The sequence below is a fragment of the Ischnura elegans genome, chromosome X, assembly GCF_921293095.1.
Source record: "Ischnura elegans chromosome X, ioIscEleg1.1, whole genome shotgun sequence".
Taxonomy (NCBI): Eukaryota; Metazoa; Arthropoda; class Insecta; order Odonata; family Coenagrionidae; genus Ischnura; species Ischnura elegans.
Genome location: NC_060259.1, coordinates 15,683,336 through 15,700,276, shown reverse-complemented (window position 1 = coordinate 15,700,276; position 16,941 = coordinate 15,683,336). Strand labels below are relative to the sequence as shown.

The window sequence follows — 16,941 nt, the reverse complement described above, 5'->3', positions numbered from 1 at the left end:
CGTAAATTGATTCATGATAGTTGAATGGTTGCCGATATTAGCACCTGATAAATGGTAACCGAGGTTGAATGCAATGCCTACCCAACATGGAGATGGGTTTTAATATTTGGTTTGTGACTGTTCTGGAAATGGAAGGTTGAAAGTAATATGTTGCTTGCTGTGTCCCAACTTAGAGGTATTGTTTCAGAATTCCAACTGTCGCTTGCATAGACCTGCTCTCGGAATCATGTTCCCTGGCAGAAGGGAAAATGCCATACGTTTTGTATGCCGTGTGTTATCTCGCGGTGTAGATAGATTTACTAGACACTGCTCCTGTGTAAAATTTACATATGCTAAACAGACTGGATGCCATTGACATGCGTGGTCTAACCCTTCTGCAACACTCCAACCCAAGGCACATTTGTTTATTATTTTCAAAACGCAAAGCGTTCCTGATGATTTTAAAATTCCTTCAAGACATTATATTGGCAATGTACGGCACTGGTATGTCAGAATCGAGGGCCATTAGTCCCTAAAACTTGGAACCACATGATAACTCATCACTAAATGCTTCCCAGAAGTCTGGTCAATTATGATCAAGCTGTCAAAGTTTGGCCTCTGACTTCAGTCGAACACTGTGTCCAGAAGGAAACAAAACAATTGCAAAAAAGATCCAAATTCCTTGTCTAGAGATAATATTAGCTTATAACAAGTTCATGGGTGGGATCAGTCTAATGGACCAAAAATATCACATATGAAATTGACAGAAAGGCAAAGATTATATTTTACTTGCGAATATTTTTTGAGCTGTGGGATATTGCTGTAAATAAAGCTATTTATGCACAAAGTGACTATATGAAATAACTATTCCTGGGTATGTTATTGGTGATTCTTACTGTAGAACAAGTCATCGTCATGGTGGAGTAGTCATCTTTGTAAAAGATAACCTGCCCTTCAATAATTTGTCTGTAAAGACACACCATCTAAATGAAGATGTAATTTTTGAGTGTGCGGCCATAAAGTTCTCAACTGGAAACCGTACTTTTATAATTTAAGTAATATATAGGTCTCCTCTTGGCTGCTTCCATTCCTTTTTGGAGAAAATGGAAAACTTATTGTTATTCCTTACTGACTCACCTGCAAGGCCCAGCCTTGTTATTACAGGCGATCTTAATTGCAATCTATTAGCAGAAGGGAAAGAGCAAAAGCAACTATGGCACATTTTAAATGCCTTTAATCTTACTCCACTCGTCAACACCCCCACTAGAATCACTCATGACTGTAAAACGTTACATGATAATGTTTTCACAGACTACAATGAAATCAATGTAAATACCAAAGTTTTTGACCCAGCTTTATCTGATCATATGGCAATTATTTCTACTTTCAGAATTCCAAAAATGTCACAGCCATCAAATCCCTGTCGCTATGCTAGACATTTTACTGACTCCAACATTCATTATTTTCAACTACTATTAAATAATCAGAATTGGGCAGAACTCAATCCGTCAGAAAATGTTAACAACAACTTCAATGAATTCTATAATACTTTCAACTCTTGCTTTAACATTGCCTTTCCATTACAACGTGTAAAACCCAGGAGTACTTGTAATAAAATTAAACTGTGGCTAACACTTGATATTAAAAATATGTCTACCATAATTAGACAGATGTCAATTCAGGTCAAATCCTCAAAGGATACTATTCTACGTGAGCAATTCTGTGCCTTAAAAAAAACAATACAGATTTTCGATCAAGAAAGCAAAAAGGCAGTATAATGATGAATATATTTACAAAGCAGCAAACTATTCTAGAGCGGCTTGGGAAATCATTAAAATGTAATACTGGTTCTAACGTTGACATCCTGCCCTCTCAAATGCATGATATTTCTGGCAATTTACTTACCGATTTCTCTGATATATCTAATGCATTTAATCACTCATTTTTGAATCTGCCAGATACTAACCTTATTCCCCAAAGGAGCAACATAAAATATAATATTCGACATTTTAAGTCAATGTACCTGAAACCTTGCAGTGAAGATGAGCTTATCTCCTATCTAATTAAGGCAGGAAGGACAAGGTCTACTGATTCTGATGGAATTACAGGCATGATATTAAAAGATTGTAGGGATATTATTGTGAAGCCTTTGCTCTTTTTAGTGAACCAATCTCTGACAGAAGGCTTTTATCCTGAGTCTCTAAAAATATCTAAAGTTGTCCCAATCTTTAAAAAAGGTGACCGAGACGACATTAGGAATTATAGACCAATATCTATAATCTCTCATTTTGGAAAAGTCTTTGAATATGTGTATTGTAAAAGAATGACTGATTTCCTTGAGATCAACAACTTGCTCTCAGCTCATCAGTTTGGTTTTCGTAAGGAAAAATCTACTGTACAAGCACTTTTTGATGCGGTTGACTTTACAATTGAACAATTAAATGAAAAAAAAAAAAATAATGGGGATATTTTTTGATATGAGAAAAGCCTTCGACTCTGCGGACCATGAACTCTTGCTGTTAAAATGCTTATCTCTAGGCATCAGAGGTATCTCTTTAAATTTGCTAAAAACCTACCTATCCAGACGAAAACAGAAGGTAACCATTCGACAAAATGGCATAAATTACTCATCCTCACTTAGGGAGTTTGACAAAGGTGTACCACAAGGGTCAGTACTAGGTCCACTGTTATTTTTAATATTTATCAATGACCTACCCAATAAGCTGATGGAAAACCCTAATAATAAGTGTATTTTATACGCTGATGATGTGAGTGTTCTAACATCCAGTAAAACTGAGATTGAAGTATTAAGATCCAGAAAACCATTAATAGAAAGTATGACTGAATGGTGTCCAAGCAACAACCTGGTTCTAAGTGCTGAAAAAACACAAGTGTCAATCTTCTCACATAGAAATTCTCCTTTACACGATGACTTTGATCTCGGTATGGTTAAAAACGTAAAATTCCTTGGTATTTATGTCGATTCTTACTTAAAATGGGAAACGCATATTGATTTCTTATGTAACAGAAGTTGTTAAAAATGCCAAGATGGAAGAGGTGAGCTGAATGTGTAAAAAATGAAATTGAAAACTGAACAACTAATATGTGTGAATATCCCAGCTATATTTGTGTTCCACAAAGGTATACATTGTTATCACTGTGCATAGGATTACTACAGTCATGCAAAAATAATTACATTTTAAAATGAAAAAATTAGGTATAATGCTAACTTTGTACTCTCAGTAGGGATTTAAATCTCATGTAGCTTTTTATAGAAGTTTGCGCAAGTTTGTTTTAAGCATGATGATATGATATTTACAATAAATATTGTCATGAGAAAATTTCTGATATATGAAGTTTGTAATTGATACTTATAATAAATTTTCTTATAAGAAAAATTCTTACAAGAAAAATTGTTATAAGAAAATTTCTTATAAGAAACACGTCCAATTTCTGATAAGAAATTTTCTTATAGAAAAATTCTTATAAGAAAAATGCCCAATTTCTGATAGGAAATTTTCTTATAAGAAATTTCCAATAGGGAGGAGGTGCAAATGGACCGTACACTCCCCGGAAACGGTAACGAGGAGGCTGATGAAGATAATTCGAATCTATTGATCCATATTCTTCCTGAAGGCATGTTTGTATTGTACATTAATTAGTCATTGTCTAAATGTATGAACGTGTGAATTTACACAAAAATGCACCATGTTATTGCCACTAAACTTGTGTGAATGCATGAGCAGAAATATAATCTCTTCTAATTCGGTTCATGCAGTTGTAGATGTTCCCTTCTGGTCCATTCACACAAACAGACATTAACTCGTACAGGTTAATGTATCGTGTAAACAGGCCTTAACACAAGTGAGGCTCCCACTTCTACAGAAAAGTGGGTACAAACTTGAATGAAGTATAGGAGCAAAATTGAGCAAAGAAGTAGCTTTTCTTGAACAATTACAACTTCTTTTATCAAAGTTGAAAATAAGTCTGTTGCTTTGCCCACCCTTACTAATAATATTGAATGTGACGCTTGTGATAGTACCTCCAGTGAAAACTTGCATTTATCATTTTGAGAGAGTGCCTGCAGTTATTCCTCAGACTATTCAGAGCATTAGAAAAGAGAAATGTTGGAAATCAGTGTCAAACGCATAATAACATTGAAAGAAATCCTACTCTGTATTGCAGGATTTCATGTTTATGTTACATTAATATTTCCTCATTATGTGATCATACTATAATATGTACTCGACATCTAATGATATGCCTAAAAATAATAAAATTCAATGATTCCCTTCAGGATCTTAATTTTCCCATTAATTTTGGCAGCCATTATTCCACTATTAGTCTTATTTTAAGGTCTGTGTTGCCTCTCATGTAAAAAAAGGTTGAGAGATTGAATGTTAAGGGAAACCGAGTTAACCCAAGTACTGCACTATAACTTCTTCACTGTTGCGGTGGAGCTCTTAGTTTCAAGCGCCATCACCAAGACCAGACACCTGGCTGAGGTCATTGCCCTGGGACCCTGAGGTCCCTGCCGCTGCCACCAGAGTATGCTAAACCTAGTGCCATGAAGGCCCCAGGTGAGAGAGACGCTGACGAGAGGGGAACGGAGAAGGACTACCACGCGCGAGACACATATATAGAGCATCTGTATAGCTTACCATCGTAATAAACATGGTCAAATTTACTTTCGTGTAATTTATTGAAGTGAGGTTAGTTACCGGATTACCCCATTCCCCTTCACTGTAGTATGAGACCACTTGCTCTCACTTTGAGGCAAATATTAGCTAAGGTTTCCCCATCTCTATGGCCATCAGCCAGCATTATTTCCTTCATAATACTGACTTTGAAAATCTAATTGTGCTATTTAAGATTCAGGGTACTTTGGTGTGTTTCTACTCCTTGTAGGCCACAGTTATTAGGTTATTTAGAAGGTGGTAACCCAAAATGGCAAAGACAGAAGGATATTGGTGGACATAATGTTTGAAAAAGTTCATGACTGCATTGACTGAGGTTCAATTCAATGAAGTGAATAGAATTCCTCTCTCTATTGAAATTCATAAGAAATTATGTGAGGTGCTCACTGCATTTGTTTTTTCTTTGGTCATCACCTGTTTAGGTTTCATTGGACTTGATCATCTCCTATGTTAGTGAGATTGTCCACACCTAGGAGGGGGAAAACATCCCTTGAGATTCACTTTAGAACATGACCTCAGATTGTTAATTTTACATATCATGTCCATTTTGGATATGTAATGTGCCTAAATATATTATTTTTGATGATGCAAATGATTTAATGCTGGTGGCTGGAAAAACACTCCTAAAAATTGCTCTTCAAATGTATTCAAGCCAACTGTTAGCTCATTCGTAATCAAATGGAAAAGTTTTGTTATTTGCCTAAATACATTTATTTTTATTGCTACAAATAATTTAATGTTGGTGATTGAAACAACACTCCTAAAAAAATCTCTTCAAAAGTGTTCAAGTGAATAGTCAGCTCATTTGTAATCAAATGAAAAAGTTTTCATATTCACATAGCTATCAATTTCATATCAGCAGTTCCTTAAGATGGTCGCATTCCACGGATCCTGTCATTTCAATCAAACAATACTAAAATTGTGTCAAACTATGTACTTATTTTTTCCATAATGATAATCAGGGGAAATGTGAGAAGATTTTGTAGCACACATGATTTCTTTTTTGATTTATGATACCTTTTGATGCTTACTTGTGAACAAATTTGGATGAAATAATATCACATAAGGGAATCTTACTGATTTACTGTAATCTATTTTGTCTCTTGATTTGGAATAATATTTTCAGAATCAGAAAGGCATTCCTTTGGCTAATTAATGCTGAATGCATCAATTACTTGACTATATCCAGTGGCATGGTGAGGGGGGAGGTCTTAGGGATACTTATCCCCTGAAATAAAAAACACAATTACTCTCCTTCATACCCTGTTTAAAAACATCTGCCCCCTAGTTTTGGTACCCCCCGCCAAACAAAATTCCTGGCTACCCTACTGAATATATCCTTTGAGAAGTCAGTTTCCAGTATTTCATTGCATATTAATGTTAACAGAAAATTAAAATTGCAGTGCAAGACTCTCAAAGGTATCAAGAATATGTTCAAGTATCCAGGAAATGATTGTTTTTTCATTTCTAATGATGAATGCCGAGCATGAATGATTAGAAGTTTGCCACAACAATCAAATCTCTAAGAGCACAAAATATTTCCTAGATATCTAGATCATATCTACAATGTCTTGGATATCTTAAATATCTTCTAGATGTCTAGAAAATGTCTTTTCTGAGCAGAGACTCTAATTATATTATTAATTCCAGCAGCCTCCCCTTCCATCATGCACTCCCGTCTTCAATTTACAATAAGACCTACTCCCTTTCATTCTATCTAAAAATTCTTCTATCTAAAAATCCCCTTTTCCTTCCTCTCCCTCGTTTACCTAACATTCTTCCCTCAAACACTGCTTTCAACATTCCCTCCCTGCTAACATTGTAAGTCTCCATCCATACTTTCTGTCTCCTCTGTATCTCATCTAAAAACTGCCTCTCCTCACCCATCATGCCCAGCACTTTATCGTTCCTCCTCCTCTCCGTCCACTTCACCTTCTCAATTCTTTTCCACACCCACATCTCGAATGCTTCGAGTTTTCTCTTGTCCTCCTTCTCAAGTGCCCACGTTTCTGCACCGTAAAGCACTACACTCCAGATCAGACTCTTCACTAACCTTTCCTTTAAAGTCTTACGTAGAGAACCTCTCAGAAGCTCCTTCTTGTTCATGAACGCCTCCTTTGCTAATGCAATTCACCTCCTGACGTCCTTGCTACTGTATCCGTTTTCCTCCAACATACCGCCTAATTAGTGGAACTGCTCAACCTGCTCAAGTTTTTCACCACCCACCTTTATCTTAAGTAGCACAGTCCTCTCTTGGGATGCTTTACAAAACTGCATAACCTTGATCTTCTTGTGATTAATCCTCATCCCATATTTCTCAAAAACTCGTATAATGCATCCTCAAAAGCCTGAAGCCCCCTTACTGACTGGCTAATCAACGCCTGATCATCTGCAAATCTCACTGATTTGAACATCATTCCTCCCACTTTTATTCCAGCTTCTAACTCATCCCACACTTCCCTTAGCATCTATTCAGTGAACATGTTAAAGAGTAGCGGCGATAGAGGACAGCCTTGCCTCACTCCTCAGCCCATGCTTGCCCACCCAGATTCAACATCTGCTACCCTCACTTGTGCAGTCTGGGCCATGTACAGATTACGAATCAGTCGCCTATCCCTCCAATCTACACCTATTTTCTTGAGAATATCCATTAACTTTACCCACTTCACTCTATCAAATGCCTTTTCTACAGTCTGTGTACTTCCACACTCCCGTATACTATTGTCCACTAGTTACTGATATTCTCTCCTCACCCTCCCCTTCAGATCTTCTAGGTTCCATTTCTTCACCTTCCTAACTTTCATAAGTCTTTTGAATCTGACGTTGCATTTCATAAGTACTAGGTTGTGGTCTGAATCCTGCAGGGAAGCTGCACAAGTTTGTCAGACTATTCCTAAACCTCTGCCTTACCATGATGTAGTCTATCTTATATCTCGCAATGTCCCCTGGTCTTTTCCATGTGTTCCTTCGCCCTTTGTGATGATTAAACCAAGTGTTTTTAATGAATAACTTGTTCCTCCTGCAAAATTATGCTGCTTTCTCACCCCTGTCGTTCTGAATACCTAATCAAAATTCTCCTACTTCGCTTCCATCCCTTCCTTCCCTTACTGAAGCCTTCCAGTCCCCTATCACAACCAGATTTTTCTTACCCGGAGTTTCTCTTATTATTTCCTCGAGCTTTTCATACACCTCACCTATTTCTTCTTCCCTATGATTGCTTGTGGGCATGTAAACTTGAACCACCACAAGGTTGGTGGGCCGCGTCTCAATTTCTACCACCAGAATCCTATTGCTTACCTGGTCAATACCTACTACATGCTTAACCATATTCCCGTTTAATGACAACATGGTATTTAAACTTTTCTACTTTTTAATATGGAATAAAATAAAATTGCAAATGGCAAATAATAAGAGTTCATCCTTGGAACCGAGTAACGAGAACGTAGAACCGATTGGGGAGAACCGGACTGGTACCAGGAACCGAAAAAATTTAAGAACCGACTCATCCTTAGTTTCCAGCATGGTATTTATTATTGATGACTTAAAGCTTTACACACATGTGATGTTAGATGCTTGCTAATGGCAAACGTTCCTACCCCTGTCGGTTTGTGCCTCTCCTTCTTCTCTTCAAGATAAACCTCAGTCTGATAAAGCCTAGCTGCTACCAAATTACCTCTACCTTTTATAATTTTTTTCCTGCAGCACACTGGTTACCCAAAGGTCTGGCTGCAAACCCTGGAGCTGGGTGCCCTTGCTAAGATTCCCGCCTTTGTGCTCTGACACCTCTGCCCGTGATCAGCACCCTTGCATCAGTAATCCATCACTTCGGCATCTTTACTCACGCACACTTAATACCTACCTTGATTTGAGATATGGCTATTTAGTATTTAACAAGCTTTCAGTATATAACCAAGCCATTAACTACCGTATTTCTCCGAGCATAGTCCCCCTCTGAATATAGTCCCCCCCCCTTAATTTTGAGGCTTTAGTTTCGGGAACATTAAAAAAAATGTGTTTGAATATAGTCAGACATTTATGGTATCTATGGTACTATTTATGGAATATATACATGGTACTATTTATGGAATAGAAATACCTGAGGCATTTTTGGAAAAAAAGGGGGACTATATTCAGACATATGCGGTAATACCCTTATGAATATTCTATTTCTATTTATCATTTTAAATAACAAATCTTTTCACAGCTTTTTTTGTACAGGAAACAAGGGAGGAATGGGACAGTGGGAGGTATGGGACACTTCAGATTTCCCTCTCTTAATTTGAGTTTTTTAGCTCTTGCTTTTCTCATGTGTATGAGAAGCAGCAGCCGCATGTCTTCCTAAAATGGCTCCTGGCTCACTTCCCTGAATGTGAGTTAAGAAGAGGATATAGGTTTTCACACCAATTTTTGTAACGTTCGTGAGATGCTTTCACTTAAAATTTCTATTACTTTAATTATGAATTTCTCTCTCTGGAAGCACTGATGAAAATGCATGTTCTTTGGGTTTATAACCACTAATTTTAATAACATTTAGTTGCTTATGAAAGCCTAATAATACATTTTAAATACAAAGTGGACTTTAAGGGAGGTCTGGGAAATCAGAAATGTGGGATGAATGGGACACTGACAGTGACCTACTCCTCCCAAGCACTATTATTTTTAAAATTTTTATTTTATAAGGCATTTTAATTTTTAGTATTAATTATTATGCCTCGTGAGTGAAGAAAAAAATCCATATATGGGACCAGTGCCAAATTCTACCATTCTGGAAGCTGTGAAGATGGTTTGTGATGAAGGCAAAAATGTGAGAGAGGTAGCAAGAGCAGAAATTTCATCAAGATCTGCATTATCAAGACATCTAATGAAAGCATTTGCTTCCAAGGACAGGGACAGTGTAATTTTTCAAAGTAATCTGACATGTGGAACGGTTTTCCTCTTTTGTTATACACAGGGATAGTTGGTAGTAATGAGTATAATGATGGATGTGACGTAAAATTCATGCGGAAAAGGGGAGCCAATTACAATTTTTCTTACCTCAACAAGAATACATTAGTTTCATAGAGAAAAAAGATATTGCTTTGAAACTGACTTCTCCATTTTTGTTTGAAACCACTGAAAGAGTTTTCTTGTTTACATTTACTACTGATACCATAAATAGTATAAATTTGATCAGAAATAACTGCAATATCTATTATTTACGTATTTTGAATCAATAATGTATTTGTTATTTCCATTTCTGCACATTTACATTAGTATCCCATTCCTCCCACTTAACAGTCCTATTCCTTGCAGAATGAGGGAGGACTGAGACTAATGTTGTATTTTCAGAAAATGCAAAGTTCCACAGTGCTCACCTATTCTAATTTATCGAAGAATTTTCTCTGGAATTTAGAAGGATCAAGGCAACTAAGGACTGCAAAAAAATTGATTTAAGCCACTAATATTAAAAAAAAATTGTATTCCAAAATGAGTCCCAGTCCTCCCTGGTTTCCCCTATACATTTTGACTCCTCTTAACTGTAGAAGTACATACCATACTGGTGGTTTACATTAAACCATGAACTATTTCTAGATGCCACTCCTTGGTGGGGATACAATGCACACCTTTACTTATAGTGTGGCTCAATCCCTAAAATGGAATCAAAATGAAAGTATGTGGGAGAATATAAGGTACATTTTTGATGGAAACAGCTGCAACTCCTGAATAGTAGAGTCCAGCGGAGGATTCAGGATGGGGACAAGGGGGGCTACGTGGAGGGTAACCTTCCAGCAGTAGTGGGGGTCTGAACAAAATTACCACTCTATCATCATGTAAATTAGATACCCAAGGGGAGGCTATATCCTCCTTCAGCCCCTCTCTGGAACTGCCACTGGATTGTGACATACTAAAAGCATGTAAAATAGTTCAGAGCTGATTTGTATTTCCATTCGTTACAGTAGGTAAATGCATTGGAAAATGTAACTAATTACAAAGTGGCAACCAAAAATGCATCAATTACAATTACAAGAAAATCCAAAAATTTCGATTATATACAGTGTGTGTTTAGACCCAATAGCACTAAGGGGGGGCGATATACTCTTAGCTTCCTCCCTCCATAGATCCACCACTGCTCAAGTCCTATGACAAAGTATTCAAATAAAGATTATAATCAGGCCCAATCCCCAAAATCAAATCTGAATGAAAATATGTGGGAGAATATTAGGTACGTTTTTGATGGAAACAGCTGCAACATCTGAATACCAGAGTCCAATGACAAAAGATTGCAGCTAAAGATGCAAATTAGGAACAAGCGTTGCCAACCTTCCAGGATCAGCCCTCTTCTCCATTTCCTCCCACCAACTTAAGCTACACTACTCTCAGCATAGATACCGATCATTCGATTTGTGTGTAGAAAATCAACTCAATCAATCAGGAAACTCTGGCACTGAGTGTCATCAGAGGCAGATCAATGGGGGGGGGGGGGGGGCGCTAGGGTAAGGGGGCGCTAGACCCCCATTGGACATCCAATTTACACCAGATAGAATGGTAATTTTTGTTCAGACCTGCAATACTTCTGGGAGTTTACCCCATACTTAGGCCCCCCCTTGTCCCTCTCCTGGATCCGCTACTGAGTGTCATATAATCTCTGAATCTATTTTCATTGAAAAATGACGATTGTGAAGTCTTAAAATCAAATACCATGATTGATAGCAAAACAGAAAATGTTAATAAAACATAGATGAACGAGAGAGAAATGAAATTGTCAATATTTTTTTGGAATTTTAATAATATCAGTAATTATTTAACAGATATAAAGTCAAAATATGCGTGATTAACTAATTCTATAAAACTTCAAACTCAAAACACACAACGATTCTAATAATAACTGGAACGCAAGTTCTTTCATAATGAAAACGCGACATGAGCCGATGATTTAGAGGCGAGGGAGTGGGCGGCGGACCCATGGGAGGATTGAGGCGTGGCGATGCGATGGTTGCATTCTCGGCCGCACCCGCTGCGGCACCACTTGGTCCTCGCGCGGCGCCGCGGCGGGGCGCCGCTGCCGTCGCCGTTGTCGGATTACGCCCGGCGGCACTGGTTCCTCGTACACGCGGAACCCGGGGCTGCGCTGCGGCTGGGGGGGCGGCGGCGGGTTCCGCGGGAAGGCTGGCCCCGCGCGCAGGCTTAGTGGGTTTCGCGCCATCGGCCCTCGGCGCGGCATGAGCACCGGCGAATCGCGCTGCCGCGGCTCGTAGAAGCCCACCGGGTAGGTCTCGCGCGTCGGCCCCATGCTCGGAGCGGGTCGACTGGATGGCTGAAAGATGGCGGCGGTGTTAACGCGCGCGGATCGCCGCTCCGACAGCGGTCCCAAGATGGTTCTCCAATCCAAGCCAAGCCACCCCATCTGTACCCTGAATTGGCTCCAGCAGCGGCGCGGCGGCCTAGGGTGCTGCAATGACAAGCGCCGCACCAAGGCGTATCGCCGAGCCGCATCTGTGTGCCTCCTTTCTTCCGTATCCTCTAAACTCTCAGCGGCGCGTGTTGATCCACCGGGCGCTTCTGCCCCTCCGGTAGCCTCATTTGGTGCAGCAGGTGCGGCTTCTTGATCACTTGGGACCACTCCTTCAAGAGAAGGTCTTTCAGCACTTGAAACTACATCTGGGGAACTCCATCTTCTTCTGGGGAACACCCTGTAAGGAGAGGAAATACAGATTTGGCGTGCTTACAAGGAATTCACGGGCTGCACCGTGTATTTGTTCTTCTGCCTTTGCTTCGTTGGCGTTGATTTAGAGCAGTGGCTCCCGACCGACTTGAGATGAAATCATGTCGGAACAGCTCCCCGCCATAACCCTAACCTCTGTGACTTGACCATATCAACATTTACGGGCGATCAATTTAAACATGGTCGAGAACTCATTAATTATTGGTCAAGGTTCACATTTTCCTCATATGCCTGAAGACAATCATTCATTAGTATTACGTCCCTGCTTCCCGCGAATCCCTGCAAAGGCTCTCGCGGCTTCTTCTGATCGCTCCTTTATATGGAATGAACTGTTTCTCTCTCTACCGTAAAGATAAATGGATAATGAGTTCCTTAAAGAGATACCATCAGGACTACCGGAGTCGAAATTATTCAAATTAGATGAAAATTAATGTCATTTTACTTTGTGGTCATTTGACTAAGAATTGAGCGATATTTTTGTAGACATTGCCAGTAAAAGTTAATGCCGCTTGAGCACCACCACGCCGCGTTCCCAACGATAATTCGGAGTGAAATTTCTCATGCGGGAGAATAAAAATACTAATTGAAATGTGATGGAAGTACATGATAAATGACGGTGGAAAGGGCAATATGTTCGTACAAGAACAAAACTATGTTGACATAGATGAGACAACGTTCTTTTTGGTGCCGTCTTGAAACATTTTTTTATATCTTCTAACTAGTGCTTACCTTCGTGGATTACAATTGCACCTGTTTCCCCACGGGCAGGTCGTCCGGCGAGGTTCCATTCTTTATTGGTATTATTTAATTTGATTTTTTTATTTTAATTTTTATCACTGGGCATACAATATCGTATTAGCACTCTTGTTATACCCAATCCATCTGAAAAAAAACACAATTAAGGGTAAAAATGTTAGTACTTATTAATTAAATGCATTTATTTCTAGGTATTTATTTTCTGACATTAGTTAAAAGTATAAGCGATTTAAAATAAAATGAAACATGAAGGAATCTTCAAATGATTAAATCGGTGGGCCGAATTACCCTTGATGACTCTATTAGGGAATAGCTTCTCCAAGCTGCGTAACCAAGGGGAGTGCATAGAGGAGGCCCAATTCCATCCTATAGAAAGGTGATTTCTGTTCTCGCCACTTCGGTCGCATTTTAATCGGCTTTCAAAAATGCCTGAGTCGCAGTTATGAGTGCAGTATGCGAAGAATTGCATTGAGCTTTTAAGTATTTGATAGATCACATCATAAATTATATAAATTTCGGTTAAAACCGCTAATTATACCGTATGTGCCCGTGCAACTAGGATCATTTTGTCCGTCAGCGACGCGAGTGGCGACTTTCGTAAGCCCATTTAAATGCGCGGTGGGTGACAGCACATTTGGAGGACGTCTTCACGATCCTCCTATGTAATATTCGTGGGCGTGACTAGGGGGGAGATAGGGGTATAGTTGAAATTGTTTCGGGTTTCCCACCGGATGGGGTTGTCCATCTCTGCCGACGTTTCGATGGCCGTGCCGTCCATCGTCATCAGCCCTGATGACGATGGACGGCCTTGATCATTTAATTTCACATTTATATCTTTCATATTAAAATACAGAGAGAATTTCGCATAGTAATTGTTGTACGTAGTTTTTTTAAACTCAAATATAAGAAGACCGTTTGCCTATCATACCCTTGTGCTCCCTCAGAAAAATTCTGAATCCGGCCATATTGAATTAGGCAGCATTAGATAAAGCACCTTGACATCCCTCTCCTCACCTTTAGCTTCTGCACGTTACGCCCTGTCATAAGCGATTCGGTGAAGGAGTGTTTGAGGCTAAGTTCTCCAAAAGTATATAACAACATTTTAATGGACGCTAAATTGCCTGCGGCATTTTAGTTGAAAATTCTCAACTTCTCAGTGATAGACAATGCGCCAATTACTTTTCTTGTCCCTCGTTCGTAATTGCTATTTGCTTTACACTAGTTGTCACATTTAAATCAAAGCTGTGCATCGTGGTGCCTATAGCGTAATGCACCCATGAGGCTCTGGTTCCCTTGATTGAGTCGAGCTCTTTGATCTCCTGAACACTCACAACTATCTTATTCCTTAAAGCGTTAAAACATATGTAGGATTTCTAATTAGCGATCAAGCAAGTACCTATCCTATTCATTTTCTTGGTGAAGAAATAATTCATCGAACCCTGCAGCACCGAACCCTAATTCACAGTGGCGCCGACTCCATGGGGCCTGAGGGGGCCCGAGCCCCTCAAAGATTCGTTTGGGAGGGCGGAGCCCCCTCAATAATTCAATAAAATAATTAAGTTATATTATGCTTTGTGAAATCACAAAAATATATTGGTAATTTTTATTTCCCATGTTTGACGATAGTTACCTTTTAAAATAAATTCAACAATGTGTTAAAACAAATAATTATAAGGTTGAGCAAAACTGAATCAAGTGGTGTGAATCATGATAGTGTTTCGGTGCTGCGACACACTTTGAATTTAACCTCTTCCCGGGGCAAGACCTCCGATATGGGCCCCCAATATTGTTTATAAGTCGGCGCCCCTGCTAATTCATCAGCACGGTGCGAAGGAGACTCGACTTAACAGCATTATGTTTCACAATGAGTATATGTACGTCATTCTAAAAGAGGTATCGCATTCCGTGGTATCTATCACTCCCATGCGGGTAATATCTTAATGCGAGTACAATTCGATGTTCTATTTTCGCAAGCGTTGAGTTGGTTGGCGGTGGGGACAACTCTTTACTGTAGAACCGACTCGTAAGTCGCATATAAATCGTGCAATCTTTTGCGTGAATTCTTGCACTTGATGATTGTAGCTATAAAAAGATGATAGTGTGAAAGCAGTTGAGCATATAGTAGAATAACAGTCCGGGAAGTAGAACCATGCTTGTTCACTACCGTTTTAGAGCGGTGGCCGTTAGAACAAAAACTTTAACCTTTTCATCGACACTGTTATAATGCAGAATGAATCATTCCATTCGATAAGTTATACACCGTTATAATAAACATTTAGGTATAAACATTTTTACATATCTTATATCTAAATTATTGCTATATTTACCTTGTCGTTGGAAATGGCGTCTTCCATTGCTTGCCTGAGCAATAATGAACGAGACTCGTGAATCCGTTTGTCTTTGAAACCCAACAACAATGAGAATTCTCCGATTTGCTGTTTTGGAAGAGTTGTCATTCAAAAATTTAAGCGGTCTTTTGGATCCGTTATTTTAGGAAATTTTGCGTAAATTCTACGTGTGACATTGACTGCATGACCTATTTCACTCCCCATACCTACTGAACACGGTGAACGAATGCAAATATGAGCCAAATATCATCGATGATCTTTTCCAAGAACTGATATCATTATGCTGGGAACTTCATTTTGGTTGTTTTGTTATAGGAATCTCTAGTAAATGAAATAGGCTGTGAGTCATAACTGGATTTTAGTTGCTGCGACAGATTTCCTGTACTTTATTCCTGGCCTACGAAGTGGAGAAATTTTCGCACATACATGATGTTTAAATGTAATCACTGGTGTGATGAAGAAGCATTCTGGGTTATGGTTCTACTCAGATTTTACCTTTATAAATCAATTTTATAAAAGGCAACTAAATTCTGGGAAACAATAAAATATCATGGTATCAAATTATATGCAATGATCAAGCTTGATTATAAGCTAGAGCTCATCATCTAAACTAGTCGTCACATTTTTAGTGTGAGCTGCTCGAGGTTCCAGTTCCATAGGGTGTCTGCAATTTAGAGCAGTTGTTTGCATTCTTTGATGTTGCCAATTTTTTATTATGTAATTAATTTCTGTTTAATGCTGTAGAATATTATGCAGGGATCAGTATACATACCATACTTAGGGTACCACTGTAGCTACAAAATCTAAAGACAATTTTTTAAATGTTAGCTACTTTACTGAATGAAATACCAGACTAGTTTCCTTCTAAAATATTCCAGACTAGTTGTAGTCCTCTTCATCGATGTTAACCAAAGACGAAACTGGTCGGAGGCAGTGTTTCAATTTCTTCCTAGTTTCAGAATGGGCAAAGACTTGTATTGTACCCAGATAGAGGTCGGAATCAGATATATTTAAGCCCGGATAATTTTTCCTGGTATTTACTGATGTGTGATGTCATCAATGAATCGGTTGCATACAGAACATTGCAAATTATATGCAAGATATATATTGAGAAGAGTTCTTATGCCCAGGAAAATGCAAATTACCATACATGGGGATGAATAAGCAACCATATGCTACGCCAAGATTCACCTCTGGCCAGAGAATCACCTTAACTTATAATCTGGCTAAATCCCTACAATAGAATCCGAATGTAAATGTGTGGATGAAGATCAGGGGTGTTTCTGAAGGAGGGAGCTGCAACCCCTGACAACTCCTGTCCTATGAATAGGTATGCGACCAACGATGCATAACAGTAAAATGTGTTGCCAATATTTCAGGAGGAACCCTCGTCTCCATATCCTCTGACCAAAGTAAGGCACAATTCTCTCTTCTTACTCTTTCATTTATTCTTGGAAAA

At 38.9% G+C, this 16,941-nt stretch overlaps 1 protein-coding gene across 1 annotated transcript; it reads right to left on the bottom strand.

Moving 5' to 3' along the window:
* Nucleotides 1-11,511: 11,511 nt before the first annotated feature.
* On the bottom strand, nt 11,512-15,642 carry LOC124171087 (serine/arginine repetitive matrix protein 1-like). Its single transcript, XM_046550232.1, has 3 exons — nt 15,462-15,642; nt 13,108-13,260; nt 11,512-12,346 (listed from the first exon to the last, which is right to left on the bottom strand). Exons 2-3 carry the CDS (start codon nt 13,164-13,166, stop codon nt 11,590-11,592), a joined length of 816 nt encoding a protein of 271 aa, XP_046406188.1. The 5' UTR covers nt 13,167-13,260; nt 15,462-15,642; the 3' UTR covers nt 11,512-11,589.
* Nucleotides 15,643-16,941: the final 1,299 nt, after the last annotated feature.

Bases quoted from the DNA above. Each gene is read 5' to 3' on its own strand.
- LOC124171087 (XM_046550232.1), bottom strand. From the start codon at position 13,166: ATGGAACCTCGCCGGACGACCTGCCCGTGGGGAAACAGGTGCAATTGT. The intron at 12,347-13,107 runs GTAAGCACTAGT...CTCTCCTTACAG, and splicing joins TGCAATTGTAATCCACGAAG to GGTGTTCCCCAGAAGAAGAT.